The following is a 16509-nucleotide window of genomic DNA, read 5'->3' on the forward strand; positions in this document are numbered from 1 at the left end:
ACACGCACACACACACACACACACACACACACACAGACATTCTTATGTCACTATTGAACATCTATCTACCAATGGATTTAAATTATTTGCTATTATTACCAAAAAAAGGGAAAATCCACACACTTGAATAAAGCAAAAGAAAAACATTTTAGGCAAAACATGAAAAATTAAAATTAAAAATCCATCATGAAGTATTTACTTATTAAGTGATTCCTATTTGCCAAACACTGCGATAAGTTCAAAGAAAAGGCAGAAACAAACCCTGCCTTCAAGAAGCTCAGATTTTAAAGGAGGAGGAAAACACATACATATATGTCAGACTGAAGAAGGTTTAAGAGGAAGAAGAAAGAAAATGGAGGTTCCAAAAGTAGACTGACTTTTTAAAAGAATTTAGGGTTAAACAACAGGTCCCCGCCTATAATCCCTGATACTAGGGAGACTGACAGTTTTGAGCTGCAGAATGGCTACAGCCCACCAGGAGTCCAAACTCTGGTATCAAAATGGAGAGCCCCTGAAAGTGGGAACAGGTCAAAACTTTGGCGTTGTCTACAATGTATAATCTATTGAAAATCCATCCTTCTATTGTAACTTCAATCATTTCTTTATTCAGCATCTTTTGTCTGACATATTTCCCCTTCCCCACTCCCCAAGACCTCTCAAGCCCTGACTCAGTTTCCCTTTCTTCTGCTACTACTCCTACCTACTCCTACCACCCAGGGTCTCAACCTGGTTCTCAAGCCACAGTTCTCTGACATCATGATTTTCTTAAGCTTCTGCCACTTGCCTTGGAGTGTCTACACTCCCCCCCCCCCAAAACAAGGACTAGTGGCACCTATTATTGGGACCACAAGAAACATACTTTTCTCTCTTCAAATCTGGAATAAGAACTTTTCCAACCTGTGTCTCCTTCACCCACTCCAGTGGCAATAGACAAGCATACCACCACACCTCTACTATATTTACAAACTCTTAGAGGGGTTCTTAACTTGGGGTCAAAGAATTTGGTTTTTAAAATATTTTGAAAATCCTATTTCAATATAATGGTTTTCCTTTGTGATCCTCTGTCTTCTAAATGTATATAAGAACATGATACTGAAGAGGGATCCAGAGGCTTCACCTGATTGTCAAAGGGATCCATGATACAAAAAGATTAAAGGCCCCTGACCTGGAAGAGAGAAGCATTTGGGTTCATGAACTGTTCCTCAGCCAGGACCCTCCAAACTTGATTTCTGGGAAAGGAAGAGCTCAAGTCTTGGACCCAAAAATGCTAGGCTAGGGTTTCTTTCCTATTAAGGCAGAGGTAGTTTAAGGGAAGGCAATTTATTTTTAAAGACAGTTCAGTGAAATGCAACTGAATCATAGGCATAGTGTGGACAAGAGGAAATCCTCTGCCACCCTGAGGAGTTTGTACTCACAGGGTTGATATCCATGAAGGTTTCATGGTCTTCTTTATTTGGATTCATGCCTTTTATAGCTGAAATAAATTTTTCATCTGCTTGGTAGAAATGTGGAGCAGACAGAAAAATGGGAGCACCTGAATTTCAAGAGAACAGAGGGAAATTTCATTTGACACAAAGACTTTGTTTTTTTTTAATTTTTAAAAAGATTTTATTCATTTTGAATTTTACAATTTTTTCCCTAATCTTGCTTCCCCCCACCCCCCACAGAAGGCAGTCTGTTAGTCTTTACATTGTTTCCATGCTATACATTGATCTAAATTGAATGTGTTGACAAAGAAATCACATCCTTAAGAAGGAAAAAAAAATAAAATATAAGAGATAGCAAGATTACATAAAAAGATAACAGATTTTTTTTTTATTTAAAAGTAATAGTCGACACAAAGACTTTCTAAGAGCTGCTTGAACTGACTTATCTTCCCAATTAGAAGTAAGCTTCTCAAGGGCAAGAACAGTTTTTACTTTTTCTTTGTTTCCCAGCACTTAACCAGTGGAATACATAATAAGCTTAGGAAATGCTTGGTGACTGAATGATTAATGAAGTCAAGAATAAAAATCCTCCAACCACATGCCCAAATTCTTGGTTGAATGCAGGGACTTCTGATAGAATCTGATAGGGGTCCGGGACTGCTTTGGTTAACATTTCCTTAGCAGCTAGCATCTTGCCTTTGCACATTATAGAGATTTCATAGATGTTGGTTGAACTGAATTGGCTGAAATTCCATTTGTTTAAGGAACAGTGATTTGGCACATATAAATACTGACAGTCTATTACAAGTACATACGGGCTATGTAGAAATTCATGATCAAAGCTAGGCATATGACTTAGCTCAGAGGTTCATGGAGCTTCTAGTCCAGGGATAGCAGGGATCATTTTTAAGATCACCCAACAAGTCAATGGCAGAGGTTAGAACTAGGAATCTTGACCCAGCATCCTCCCCTTTCTCCAGGCCACAAGAGCTAGAGGCATTTCTAAGCCTGAAATCATCCCTAATAACAGCTTTAAAACCATTTGGGTAACGGAGTAAAGAATAATTTGCTATCTTGATTTGTAGGAAAGACATTAATGAATGATCTATTCAATTTAAGGCATGATAACATGAAATATCTATACAGTATGTTTCCCAAACTACTACTTTCCTTAAGACTCAAGCATTTCATAATGGGATCCCTGAGTAATGTCAGTTCCAGTTGGTGTTCCTTCATGGGGATGGGGTCAAGCCTCAGTGTTTTGTAGCCAAGCGAATTCTGGAAACATCCACCCAGAGAATGTTCAAGAATCAGCAGGCTCATAATGAATTTCACACCAGGTGGATCATAAAAGGATCAAATTCTACCTATAGGGTTTGTTCAGTGGCTTTGTAAAAATATTTAATTTCTCTGGTTCTAGTTTTTTCTTATTTGTAAAATGAGGTTTTCTGACCTTACACACCTGACAAAAGTGGAGGGAAATATTGGCTCAACATTAAAAAAACCAAAAAACCCACAAACCACCAACCCCCTCTCTAAACATAATATTATTTTTTTTAAAAAATCTGTTACAGTGGAGCAGGAGGGGGGGAATAGATGATTCAGAAATGAAAGTGAACTTGGAAAGAACTTCACATCTATTATTTCATTTGATTTTCAAAACAACCTTCTGAGATGGGTGCTAGCCTTATTTCAAAGTAGAGAAATCCAAGCCTCAGGGAGTTTAAGTATCTTCCCAGGATCACAAAATTAATAAATGTCTGACATGCAATTCAAATCCAAATCTTGCAATGTCCCAAAACAGAACTGTCAAACACACAGTTAGCAAGCAACCCATAAAATTCCTGAGAGCAGCCCAAACAGATGAAAATATAATTTATATATATATATATATTATATATTAATAAAATAAATTATATAAATTTTATACACACACACACACACAAACACATAAAAACAAAGATAATGTCAGTTTGTGGTTTTTCAAGTTAATGCGTGATCTGCTGGGATCCATCCATTTCTATTTGAAAAACAGCACTGTTTTAGAAAGGTAAGGATGTTTGTGTTTGATGACCTGCAAAACTAGTAATAGTGTATATTTGATCATGTCTTAGCCTTTTGGGTGTGGGGGAGTGGGGTGAGCGAGGAGTTATGATTCAGGAAGCATGGTCAGAGACCATCTCTCATCCCTTCTGCATTTCAGACATCCAGGATCCAAACCTCTCTTTAAGGTCACTTACCATTCTTACAGACACTGACGTTCAGGACACCTGAACCCAAACAGTTTCCTGATGGTATACAGAAGCAGCTGTTATCAGAGTTATTGGCAAATATTTCAGGTGGCAGGGTAAACCGAAAGGAAGGGATTCCTTCCACACTTCCAATGTCACTGAATGTTACATACACTGACCTGCAGAGAAACAAAGACAGTCTGGAGCAACTAGTGTTGGAACCACAGGTTTCAAAGGAAAACATACAAATTAGAACACAGACAACAGTCACTTGGCTGTGATCAAACTACAATATTGGCATCAAAGGAGCTTCAAGCTACTGTGTGGTTTCTTCTCTTTCATCCTAGAGATTTGCATGAAGAGGCTGACTTTGCCACCTCCCCCTAGAGCCAGCAACTCAACAAGTAAAGGAGAAGACATAAAGAAGATCTGAATATGAATGGCTTGCCCATAAGAATGTGACTGTCTCCCTTTGCAAACTGTCCCCCCAGTGCTTAGCACATAAGAGCTTTTTCCATTCATCCATTCATTACAAATTATTTGTCTGAAAGTGTTGATTTTCTATTGCAACATTTTGAAATCAGAAAAATTTTGTTTAACAGAATTTTAATCAGGTTAAGATACTTTTAAACAACATTCACTGTATGTATACTTGCATAGTTATTTAATATTAATTCTTATTTAAATTATGTGTTATTATATAGTAACTATATTGGTTTAAATATATTGTGCTCTTAAGCATATATTAAATTAAAAATATATTACATATTAAAATTATGTATATGTAATTTGTTAGACAATTCTCTTCTAAATGCATCTCATCCTACTTGCAAAGGAGGGAGACTGTGGATAATGAAATACTGTATATTCTGTTAGGCTCAACAGATATGTCACTTGGTTAAATAGTTTTTCCTCTTTTAAAAATTATTTTTAAATATGGGAGAGGGAAAGGGGAAGATACATTCAGAAATGAAGGGGAAAGAAGATAGTGGTATCAAATTCAAATATGATAAGACCCCAACTAGTGACATTTACTTAGATAATGTGAATTTGTGGTTTTCTATGTGGTAATATATTTTTATTTATTTTGTTAAATATTTCTCAATATTATTTTTATCTGATTCTAGAATCTGACATCTCTGATATAAAAATAAAAATTAATAATAATTTTTAAGTGACAGGGGAGTGAATAAATTAATAAACAGAGTAAACATATAAATAATATAATAGCAGAATTTTCCTCAGGTCAGTGGTCCCAGAGGAATATGAATGGAATATACGTAGTTTTATTTTAAATAAGAATCTAAAATCATAGGCATAGAGCTGGAAGGAACCTTAGTGACCATCTCATCCAACCCTTTCATTTTAGAGATGAAGGATAAAGAATAAAGACATTATATGGCTCACACAGAAGGGGATAATTAGTTGATATTGGATTTTATCCTATATTCTCTATTATTAAAAGTACATGGACTGGATGTCTGTTGGAGTTTTTTGCCAGAAAAGCAATGTTGCTAGTAACTTCTTGACTTGCCTTAGAAAAATTTCATCCTTCAGAAGAAGGTGAAGGAACCAACAAGAGGCAATTCTATCCTGGATCCAAGACTAACAGGAAGAAATTAGTTATTTGGCAGGAAGGGGCTGGGCAGGGAATGATGGAAACCTGAGAAGTGATTAGTCCATTGTAAAATGTGTAAGAGACAGGGTCTCTAGCATAGATAGTGAACATATTCTTCCATACAGCCTAGATATTGGACATAGTATTCTATGCTGCCTTGATTTTGGGAAAGCATATTTCAAAAGGTTCAAAGGAAATAGGAATTCAGGAAGTAAGATACTTCAGGAAGGATGAGAGATGCTCAAAAATGAAATTCTTTTTTTTATAGTTCAAGGCAATGGGGTTAAGAGTGACTTGCCCAAGGACACACAGCTAGGAAGTATCAAGTGTCTGAGGTCATATTTGAACTCAGGTCCTCCTGACTCCAGGGCCAGTGTTCTATCCAGTAAACCACCTAGTTGCCCCTCCACACACAATGAAATTCTAAAAACACGAAGAGAAACAATTTCAATGAGAAGGAAAAAATGACATTCATCTGGAGACTGATGTGGATGCATCAGGAACTAATCAACTTTGAGTTTAAAAAAGAAATGTTCAGAAGATTAAAACAAAGACAGTTTACTGAAGTTGAATGTGAATAAAACCAGAGTGAGGAATGCTAATGCTAAGAATGAGCTGAGCCTATAAAGAAAGGCTGGGAACAAGAAAAATGACTTTTTAACCTAAATGGGGAGGAAAGAAGATACACGGCTTTTATTTGGGATGAATGAGAGAATGATAATGCCAACAGAAAGAAAGCAGAGCTGCTTAATTCATAGTTTGCTTAGGTTTTCTCTGCCACCACACATGTATACATGCACACACACACACACACAGACACACAGAGAGTGAGAGAGAGAGAGAGAGAGAGACAAAGAGAGACAGAGACACAGAAACAGAGAGAGAGAGAGAGACAGAGAGAAAGAGAGACGGAGTTGTTAACCAAGATAACTAAGAAAATAGGAAGGGAGTACTGGAAGACTTCAAACTACACCTGGTCCAAATGAAGTAAATCCTGAAAGAACTTGGATTGGATTGGAGCCTCAATTTTCAAAAAAAGGGAAGAGAAAAGAGATTGTAAACTATACGTTACTCTGATTCCTGGAAAAATTCTAGAAAGGATAAGAGAAGGTGGATGAATATCTAGAAAGGGAAGCAGTGATTACAAAGAGCCAGCCCGATTTCAACAAGCACAGATCATGTGAGACTAATCCATTTTTGGATTAATGAACTAGGAGATGAGAGGAATGTGTGGGTTCAGGGGCTAGATTAGATGACAACCGGTCCCTTCCTACTCTTAAATTTGTGATTCTTTAGAATACTTGAAGGGTTAACAAGTGGTAGTTGAAAAAGACATTACACTTATTCTATATAGTTCCAAGAGGCAGACCTAGGATTAATGGGCAAAGACTGTAGTCAGAAGTGGTCATCTCAGTATAAGAAATCACTTTCTAATGATTACAACTGTTTCAAGATGGGATTGAGTGCTTCATGAAATGGTAGGTTTTATCCTCACATGAATGATCTATTGGGAGGGGACTTGGGCTTAGTGATCAACACTTCTAAAAAAGCTCCAAATTTAATATATTATAGGCAATGTGGTTTCAGTCAATGGAGTGATGCAGAAAGAGATGTATTTGAACCCGCCTTAGATACGTATCAGCTGTGTGACCCTGGGCAAGTCCCTTAACCGCTACTAGTCTCAGTTTCCTTACCTGTAAACTGAGAGGGGGGAACCTATCAAAATGAATGAACAAATAAAGCATTTATTAAATGTATATTCAGTGGCAGCTTGGTTTCCTCATCTGTCAAGGAGAAGGAAATGGCAAATCACTCCAGTATCTTTACTAAGAAAACCCTAAATGAAGTCAAGAGTCAGATGGGACTGAGCAACAACAGTGACAATAACAACAGACACTAAGCGTTGATGCTAAAAATAGAAAAGTAAGACAGTCCTTGGTCCCAAAGAGCTCACATTCTCATCTATGATCCTACTGAGGTGAGCCTGTGTTCATCTCATTTTGCAGATGAAAATGAAGGAAACTCACAAAGAATCACACCAATAAAGGCAGAGCCTATATTTAAACCTCACCCCTTGCCCAGCAGTCTTCTACTACAACATGTTGTTTTTTGTCTTATCTCATTAGTAGGAAATGCTGGGTAAGCATTATTTGTCTCCCTAGTGAATTTTAATCACAGTCAGATACATTTTTCCTTGACCGTGACCAAGTTATTCTACTCCACTTCCATGCTCCATCACATCTTAAATTTTATTTTTTTTGTTCTACAAGGACATTCTGCCAGCATCAAGATTTTTTTCCCTCTTCCATATACTCCCTACTTCTCTATTAATTACCCTCATTTAACTTGCATTAATCTCTTTACTTTTCATTTGCTTTCTTGGAGCTTTTACTTCTCAAAGTAGGGAGGTGGAGGCAACATCCTAGAAATAGCCTGACAAGGGAGGCAGAAAAATGGTTCTACCACTTAATAATCAATCAATTAACCAAGAAACATTTATTATGCTCCTATAGTATACCAAGCCCTGTGCTTAACAAAGACAAAAAACAGCACCTGCCCTTAGGAATTCATAAGCTAATAGGGGAGACAACATGCAAACAAATAGATACAAACAGGTTATAGACAGGATAAATAGGAAATAATTACCAAGAGGAAGGTATGAGAATGAAGAGGGATTGGGAAACGCTTCCCAGAGAAGGTAGGATTTCTGTTGGGCTTGAAGGAAGCCAGGGAAGCCAGGAGGCAGAGATGAGGAGGGAGCACATTCTGGGGATGGAAGACAGTCAGAGCAAATGTCTGGGATGGACAGCTGGAGTGTTTTGGCCCAACTGATAGGAACAGCCAGAAGGCCAGTGTCAACTGGATCAATGAGAATATGGTGGGGAGGAAGAAGTAAGAAGATTGGAAAAGCAGGGGGAGGGGTCTAGGTTATGAGGAACTTTACTTAGTACCTGTGGGACCCTGGGCAAGGGCTTTAGCTTCCCTGGACCTCAGTTTCCTCATCTATAAAATGAGGGGATTTGTTGATATGACCTGTCAAGACCTTTATGCTCTAAATCTAAACTTCTACGAATACATCTCATGCAATGATCCCCCCTTTTTCCCTCAATTCTCTTGTGGCAATTACTTTAGCATACTAAACACAACTGACACCATCTCCACAATCCTGACTATTATGCCTTTTATTTATTCATTTAATTTGGAGCTATTCAGTATCCACTATGAATAATGAAGACATTGTGTTAGTCAGAGAAGAATGATCAAAGAGGAATGAGACAGAATTTTTATACCCCAAGGAGAAAAAATCTTCTTCCCTCAATCACAGAGTGAACATATTTATCAACTGTTAATAAAAATAATTATTTATAACTTTATGTAAACCCATTTAGAACTAATAAGTGTAGGAATAATTCCCTTGAGGGGTGATAGGACAAGGGTTTCCTCTGTTTTTCCACAAAAGGGATTAGTTTTCCCCAAAGAGCAAAAAAATCTTTCTCTGGAACCTGACTGACCCATGTCTCCCTTGACAGAGCTTCTTGTTTCACTGAAAGGACCAAAAAGTCCCATCTACATGGAATCTGGACCTCTTCAACTTGGTGGCCAATTGAAGATCATTCACATAACCATATCCTGCCTTGTTGACTAGACATATTTCCACATTTGTTATTACTTCCACATCACAACTTTGACCATTGTAGTCTCAATATATAGGGGGTCAGCTTAAGAAATTAAATAGGAGTTTGGGGGGGGAGTTTTATGCAAGCTGCAAAAAACAAACAAAGTTTAGCAGATGATCCAGAATAAGTTTAGAAATTCAGAAATGTATAAAATGTATGTATTGCATAATATTAATATAGTTAATCTTTTAATACCATAAGAATTCAGACTTTTCTGGTATGAAGGTAGGGCCAAAATAGTTTCCATGGATTTTTCAGCTGATAGGGGTGCCATGCCCTTAACCCCCAAGATGTGGGAAGGATAATAACTCTTTTTATTAATGATTCAATGAATTATAAGTAACTTATTTTGTACCCAAATCAAACTAAATTAACCAAAAGTTGAGCTTTAGGCCTGCCTCTTATGTGAAGTGCAGAGAAAAACTTAAAGCCCTCCTCTTCCTTATTTTTGATTACTGCTTCATAACTGATAGGTCATTTCCAATAACTTTAAAACCCTTTATTATAGTCAGCTAGATGGAAATGTGTTGTATTTAGAGAAGTCTCTGTTGACAAATTCTGCATTACAGAAAATGGTGAGTGTCTAGTCTATCTACTCCATATAACTTACCAGAATAATGAATATGATCAGAATCAATTCAATTACTTGTGTTACATTTAACCTACTCTTATTTGATAATGCTCAAAAAAATCATCTTCAAAGTTCCAGTGACCTCCAAGAATAGTTTTATTATTCTCACCTGCAAAAATCAGAGGCAAAGACATAAAGGATTTCCTCTTTGGTTATTAATGGATGGAAAGAATTTCCATCAGTTCCATTAATCATATTGCATTTTTCTGATGACCACCAATTAAGTGACCTACAATAAGAACAGGAAAAAAATGAGAGAAGAAGGATCTAAACATGATCAAGTAAATTTTTAAAAAAGCCTTTTGGATCTATTCAGTTTATAAGGATTTTCCACAATTTAATCAGAAGCAAGTTACTAGGACCAAATTGCATATAAAAATAGTCTTTCAACCAGATAAAAAAATGGTAGGAATAGCTCTGAATCTCTGATGTTAAAACTTATGGAGAGAGTCTCAGGTCCCCCAAAACAATCTGGATCATAGCAAAAATCCTCTTTATGTTCTTTCATAAAGATTTTACCCAGGAGGTAGAAACACAGCTCTCTTTAAGGTAAAAATAAATTGAAAATTATATTCCACTATGATTTGAATGCCATTATTCATGACAAATATTAAAACATAATTCATTAAGAATAAATATTACAAAAGCCTATTCACACTTCTGATTCACTATAATAATAATGATGATGAATGATGATGATGATGATGATAATTGCATTTCTTTAAACTCTTTAATTTTAGCAAAATGCTTTACAAATATTATCCCATTTGATTCTCACCAAAATCATTCAAGGTAGATGTTATTCTTTCCATATCACCAATGGGAAACTGAGGCAAACAGAGGTTAAGTGACTTGTCTAGGGTCAAATTGCTAGTAAATGGGTGAAGCAAGTTTTGAACTCATGAATCTTCCTGAATCTAGGTCCACACTCTATTTACTGTGCTGCCTTGCTGCAAATGAACTTTCCAAAGTGATGAGTATTGAAAAAAATATCAACCTACCACCACCCAGAAAGCAAGACAGTTTAAAGTCATCGATGAATACCTAGTTCCAGCTAAAACCCAGTGAATTCTACTAAGTGATGGGGCCCAAACTCTCAAAGACCTCTTTATTTATGTCTCTCATGTCTGGTCACAATACATCTAAAACTTTTTAAAAAAATTCCATGTCATTTTTTATTATGTGAAACACCTTGTTTCAGAGACTACATATTTTGCAGCAGCTTTAAATTTAAAAAATGTGTAATGTAAACCGAGTTTATATTAAAATTGATGAAAATTGTGTACAATACCCTAGAAGGACCAATGACTGAACATATGGGTCAGGGGATTTACCTTCTCCCATTCCATTCCAAGATCTTTGTAAAATTAAGATAACTGTCTTCTCCAGTTAGAAAAAGGTAGTCACCATCATGGGTTCCATTTTTCTGGAGATAAAAAAAATGTAAAAATATAAGATCACTCAAAAGTTCCATCTTCATTATCAAGTCTTTGCTTTTGGGGACCTAATTTTTATGCCATAGTGAGAAAGAATAAAAAAGGATTGTGCTAAGTGATTTAAGATATTATCTAATTTTATCCTCATGACAACAGTGGGAGAAGCTGTTATCACCTTCACTTTACAGTGAGAAAACTGAGGCAAATACTGTGCAGATCTCTCTGACTCCAGTCCCAGCACTTTATCCACTGTGCCCCCTAGATGCCTCTAGGAAAGGACTAAATGTTGCTCCTCCCCACCAAATAGCTATTTGTGTGCATATGATCTTATAAAATTAAGTATCCCCTAGTTATCTATTGTCATCAATGCATCATTAATTAATATTTATTCAGCTTGAGTCTTCACAGGTTGAGGTCAGAAACACCTGGGTTCAAGTCCTTCTTCTGATACTTCCTGTTCATATCCAGTAACTCTAGGCAACAAAGACTTTAGATTCAGAGAAGTTGCCGACCTAAATCAGTAGAAGACATTCACTCAATCGAGAGTTCTTTACTAAAGAAAGCACACATCTGATACCAAACTTTTCTCCAGGTATGCATCAAATAAAGGTTTTTATTTAAATATGACATTAGTTTATCTATCTTGATCTTAAAAAAATCCCACTGACCCATGTGATCCGTTGCCCTGGATTTTATAAAGTCCCATAAGGACACCTGACTGAGGTTTTGTCAGAATTAAGTTATCAGAAGCCCGTAGGTAACCACTCTTCTACTCCACTATGGGATGCCTAAATCAAGATCCCTCCCCCTGGGAACCATTAATGTATTCACTTCTTCTTTTCCATTTACACCAGACCCACTTCTGCTGTATCCCTATTCTACTCCAATCTACTCTTGCATTGTGTCATTTAGAATTGGTAACAAACTGCCCATCATATTAGACTTATACCCTGACTCTCCTTCAAAAATAATTTAGACATATTTTATATTTATTTTTAAATGTGTGAGTTATTTCTCCGAAAAGAACATAATGTCCTTCTGAAACAGTCCAACCATTCTGGAAGCAATTATCAGAAATTATAAAATATCTTTAACCTCTTTAATTCTCCTTCTAGACATATCCCCCAAGGTCCATGATAAAAAGAAAAGCCTTCTATATTATAAAATAGCTATAGCATTACTTTTTTTTTTTAGGTTTTTGCAAGGCAAATGAGGTTAAATGGCTTGCCCAAGGCCACACAGCTAGGTAATTATTAAGTGTCTGAGACCAGATTTGAACCCAGGTATTCCTGACTCCAGGGCCGGTGCTTTATCCACTGTACCACCTAGCCACCCCTATAAGCATTGCTTTTTGTAGTAGTAATGAACTGGAAAGAATGAAATTGTCCATTGATTGGAAAATAAATGGGTTGTAATGAAGGTAATAAAATATTAATGAGCTATGAAAAATGATGAAGAATGGGAAGACTTGTGTAAACTGATTCAGAGTGAAGTTAGCAGAACCAGGAGAATGATATACACAATGACTATGAAATGGAAATGGAAAGACCAGCCACAAACAATGCATAATGCTGAATGCTGTGAAAACGCAATCACTAAGTTTGGTTCCAAAAACTATGAGACATGAGAAGGTATCTCTCTGAATTCTTCAATGTGGTTATCAATTTTCTAAATTTTTTTTTAATTAAGGGAAGTCTCTCTGGATAGAGGAAGGATATGTGGGGAAATGTAAGTGATGTGAAAACAAGATTTCTATGAAAAAAAGATTTTTAAACAAAAAAGAACATAATAGAAAAATATAGATTCCTTGTGAGCAGAAATTTTTTGTTATTGCTATCATTGTCTTTGTATCTGGAAAAGGGCTTGGTGCATAATCAGCTTCTAATGGATGCTTATTGAAGTCAAGGTGTCATCTTGGCTTACTTTATCTAAGACTTTATTTTCATCACATTGTTTAAAATGAAATTTTACTGGTAGCAACATAAATTTTTTTTAAGTTGTTTTGCAAGGCAATGGGGTTAAGTGGCTTGCCCAAGGCCACACATTTAAGTGTCTCAGGCCGGATTTGAACCCGGGTCCTCCTGACTCCAGGGCTGGTGCTCTATCCACTGTACCACTTAGCTGCCCCAGTAGCAACATAAAATTCTCACCAACTCTCACTGAGATAGGTGGAGTATCATTATCCTCATCCCACAAATAATGAAACCTAGGACATTAAAAGAGCAAATTGATGGGTCCAGCATCAGTTAAAAGTGGATACAGAAAATTAACTTGATCTTCAGGTTCCCTCCTGTCCCTTGATTCCTATATGGAAGTTAAATCTATTTGAAAAGTCATATCATTCCATTCTTGAAAGGACCCTAGGGAAGGCTACGCCGGGGTGGTGGCCTGCCGGAAGGAAAATGAGTGAATCTCTGGTGGTTTGTGATGTTGCTGAAGATTTAGTGGAGAAACTGAGAAAGTTTCACTTTTGCAAAGAAGCTAACAATGCTGCTATTATAATAAAGATTGACAAGGATAAACGGCTGGTAGTCCTGGATGAAAAGCATGAGGGTATTTCACCTGATGAACTTAAAGATGAATTACCTGAAAGACAATCTCGCTTCATTGTATATAGTTATAAATATCAACATGATGATGGAAGAGTTTCATACCCTCTGTGTTTTATTTTCTCTAGTCCTGTTGGGTGTAAACATGAACAACAGACGATGTATGCTGGGAGTAAGAATAAACTAGTTCAAACAGCTGAATTAATTAAGGTATTTGAAATAAGAAATACTGAAGACCTAACTGAAGAATGGTTATGTGAGAAATTTGGATTTTTCCACTAAAGTGAATATACTATTACTTTTAAGTATTTATGTACTAACCTGACTATATTGGAACCAGACATAAATACGTATTTATGCCTAAAAATGCACTGTTATTTACAATTTTGTTTCTTGCAGTAACTAAAAAAAATCTTCATTTGTGTAACATTTGTACAAAGGAGAAGATTCTTATAGTAATGAAAATTTCAAAAGTATTTCCTAATGTTTGTAACTGTTTAGAGGAATACTTCTGCCGGAAATTTTTGCACTCTTGTGACTAATTTCTATAACTTTTGGTTCAGAATTTGTTACCATTTTCAGACACCATTGGAAGGTGGGTATTTTGTTTGTGATGAGCAATGGGTATCTCCTTTTGACAAATACTGGATATTAGCATAGTGTTACTTGTCAGATATGTGAAACACATTTAAAGGCTCGAATGACCCAAATTTGAGCCATAATAATATGACTTTAGAGTATCATGTATTCTAAGTCCTTTTCATTAAATCTGGAATTTATTTAATATACTACATTTTTCATCCATAACTTCTAATATCCATAATTATCCAACAATATTAAGTTCTGTTGAGTTATAAACTTGAGTATTTTTTGATGTCATATGAGTGTTAGTCATTTTAAACCTGTTAAAACTGTGCCTTTGATTTGTTAGCTTTAAAATTAATCTTGAGAATTTTACACTGCCAGATGGTGAAAATAATACTTTTGTAAAGGGTCCAAGTAAAATGTTTTGTAGTGTCTAATTCAATAACTGAAATTTGTAATAAAACCAATTTCATTTCTAAAAGAAAAGTCATATCAATGTCCTTAAAATAGATACAATAGTGGGGCAGCTAGGTGGTGTAGTGGATAAAGCACCAGCTTGGAGTCAGGAGTACCTGGGTTCAAATCCAGTCTCAGACACTTAATAATTACCTAGCTGTGTGGCCTTGGGCAAGCCATTTAACCTCATTTGCCTTGCAAAAACCTAAAAAAAAAGTAATGCTATAGCTATTTTATAATATAGAAGGCTTTTCTTTTTATCTTACATTCTTCCCCAGGGTGTTAGAAATTTATCAGCATACCCTTGTATAGTCTTCTGCTACTCAGTTACCTATGGAATTTTTAACTTACTATTGGAAACATATAGAAACCCAGGTGTCCATCCTTCAAAAGTGATAACAGCTTTAGAATAAAGAAGTCCTTTATTTATGCTAGGTTATTCTAGGACAATAAAACCTCAGTCTAATTTGCAGAATGGGATAAGCCATATGCCACTATAACAAAGAGTCCCTTAAAAGAAAAATCCACTTACCCCATAGAATAAACCAAAGTATGGTGAGATGTCTGGTTTGAAAATACTAATAAGTGAGGAGAGCTCATCTTTGTAGCCCCACAGTAGTTCATGAACAGTGTGGATCACAAACATTTTCTGCTGATATGTCTTTAGCAGACCTTCCAGGAGCTCTTTCAGGAAATTAATCTTGGTCCATTCCATAGCAGTCTGACAGGCAAAAACAAATTCAGATGATAGAAAACATCAAAAAAGTCAATCATGTCAATGCCACCATTGATTTATGGCAGCCTCCAATGGACTTTCATAAAAATTCCCTTCTTAGAGTATAAAGGGGTCTGAAAATCTGTTTCTTTAAAGCAGGTATCCTTTTTTAAAGACAAAGAAGGAACCATCAATACATTTTCATTGATAAAAGATCATGTGGAAGAATCAAGTCACCCTATTTATGAAGTCCCTATTGAAAGGGTCATTTGACTTTCAATTTGTGGCTTCTTAGAACTCTCATTGACTAGTATCAATAAGATAGTGAGGAAAAGTTTCTTTCAGACACATTGGGATCTCTATTTGGAAAAGGGAGAAATTTGGTAATGTCCTGGCAGTCTTAAATTCCAAACAAAAAAATTTTAAGTGAATTGTGAATTCTTTAGTTAGAGTTTCTCACTAACCTATCAGAAACTTTTTAATGGTTTACAAGTGGACTAAGACTTAAAGTGTTGATCCTGATCCCCTTAATAGAAGGCAGAACCAAAATCTCCAACTAGCATCTTAACAGATTTTTAAAGACCATAAGAACTTTAGAAAGGAAAGTAAGCTATTCAATGAATTTAAACCTGCAGTTTTTAAATAAAACCCCTTTTTTCTTTTCTACTATATATGCAAATATCTGTTCTCTTTGGTGTTTAAATTTTCTAAAGGAAGAAAAAAGAACTGATAATTCTAGGATAACATTTATACTAGTAAGAATGTTAAGTCCAAAATTGCCTTTCTCTTAATGCAACTATTGGAATAATTAATAGTAATAACAATAATATAGTAACTATTTAAAATTGATACATTGTATATAATTATTACTTATAATCAATTATTATATAACTAAATACTACATTGTATCTTCTACATATACATTTATATACAGGTACAATAAGGGAATAGTTGACAATAAGAGAAGTAGTTGAGCAGCTATAGAAACATCTTACCCCTATAAAATAATAATATTTAACCCTTTAAAGTTTATCACATGTTATATGATCTTATTTGATTCTCATAGCAACCCTGGAAAGAAAGTATTACTATTATTATTATTCCTATTTTATAGAAGAAGAAACTGAGGTTGGAAAAGGTGAAGTGTCTTGCCTAGGCTCACACAGCTTACAGTTATCTGAGGT

The 16509-nt window shown here is 35.7% G+C and overlaps 1 protein-coding gene and 1 pseudogene across 1 annotated transcript in view; one reads left to right on the top strand and one right to left on the bottom strand.

Annotated features, from left to right (window-relative positions):
• The window catches only part of SCARB2 (scavenger receptor class B member 2), a 68879-nt gene that overhangs the window by 10672 nt on the left and 41698 nt on the right, over positions 1 to 16509 (bottom strand). The window contains exons 4-8 of the mRNA XM_074228484.1: positions 15143 to 15331; positions 10919 to 11010; positions 9694 to 9813; positions 3668 to 3837; positions 1416 to 1534 (exon numbers count right to left, since the gene is read on the bottom strand). Of these exons, the coding sequence (XP_074084585.1) occupies positions 1416 to 1534; positions 3668 to 3837; positions 9694 to 9813; positions 10919 to 11010; positions 15143 to 15331 (690 nt within the window). The remainder of the gene's footprint in view (positions 1 to 1415; positions 1535 to 3667; positions 3838 to 9693; positions 9814 to 10918; positions 11011 to 15142; positions 15332 to 16509) is intronic.
• LOC141517470 (glia maturation factor beta pseudogene) lies at positions 13367 to 13991 on the top strand (annotated as a pseudogene).

This window comes from Macrotis lagotis, chromosome 3, assembly GCF_037893015.1.
Source record: "Macrotis lagotis isolate mMagLag1 chromosome 3, bilby.v1.9.chrom.fasta, whole genome shotgun sequence".
Classification (NCBI taxonomy): domain Eukaryota; kingdom Metazoa; phylum Chordata; class Mammalia; order Peramelemorphia; family Peramelidae; genus Macrotis; species Macrotis lagotis.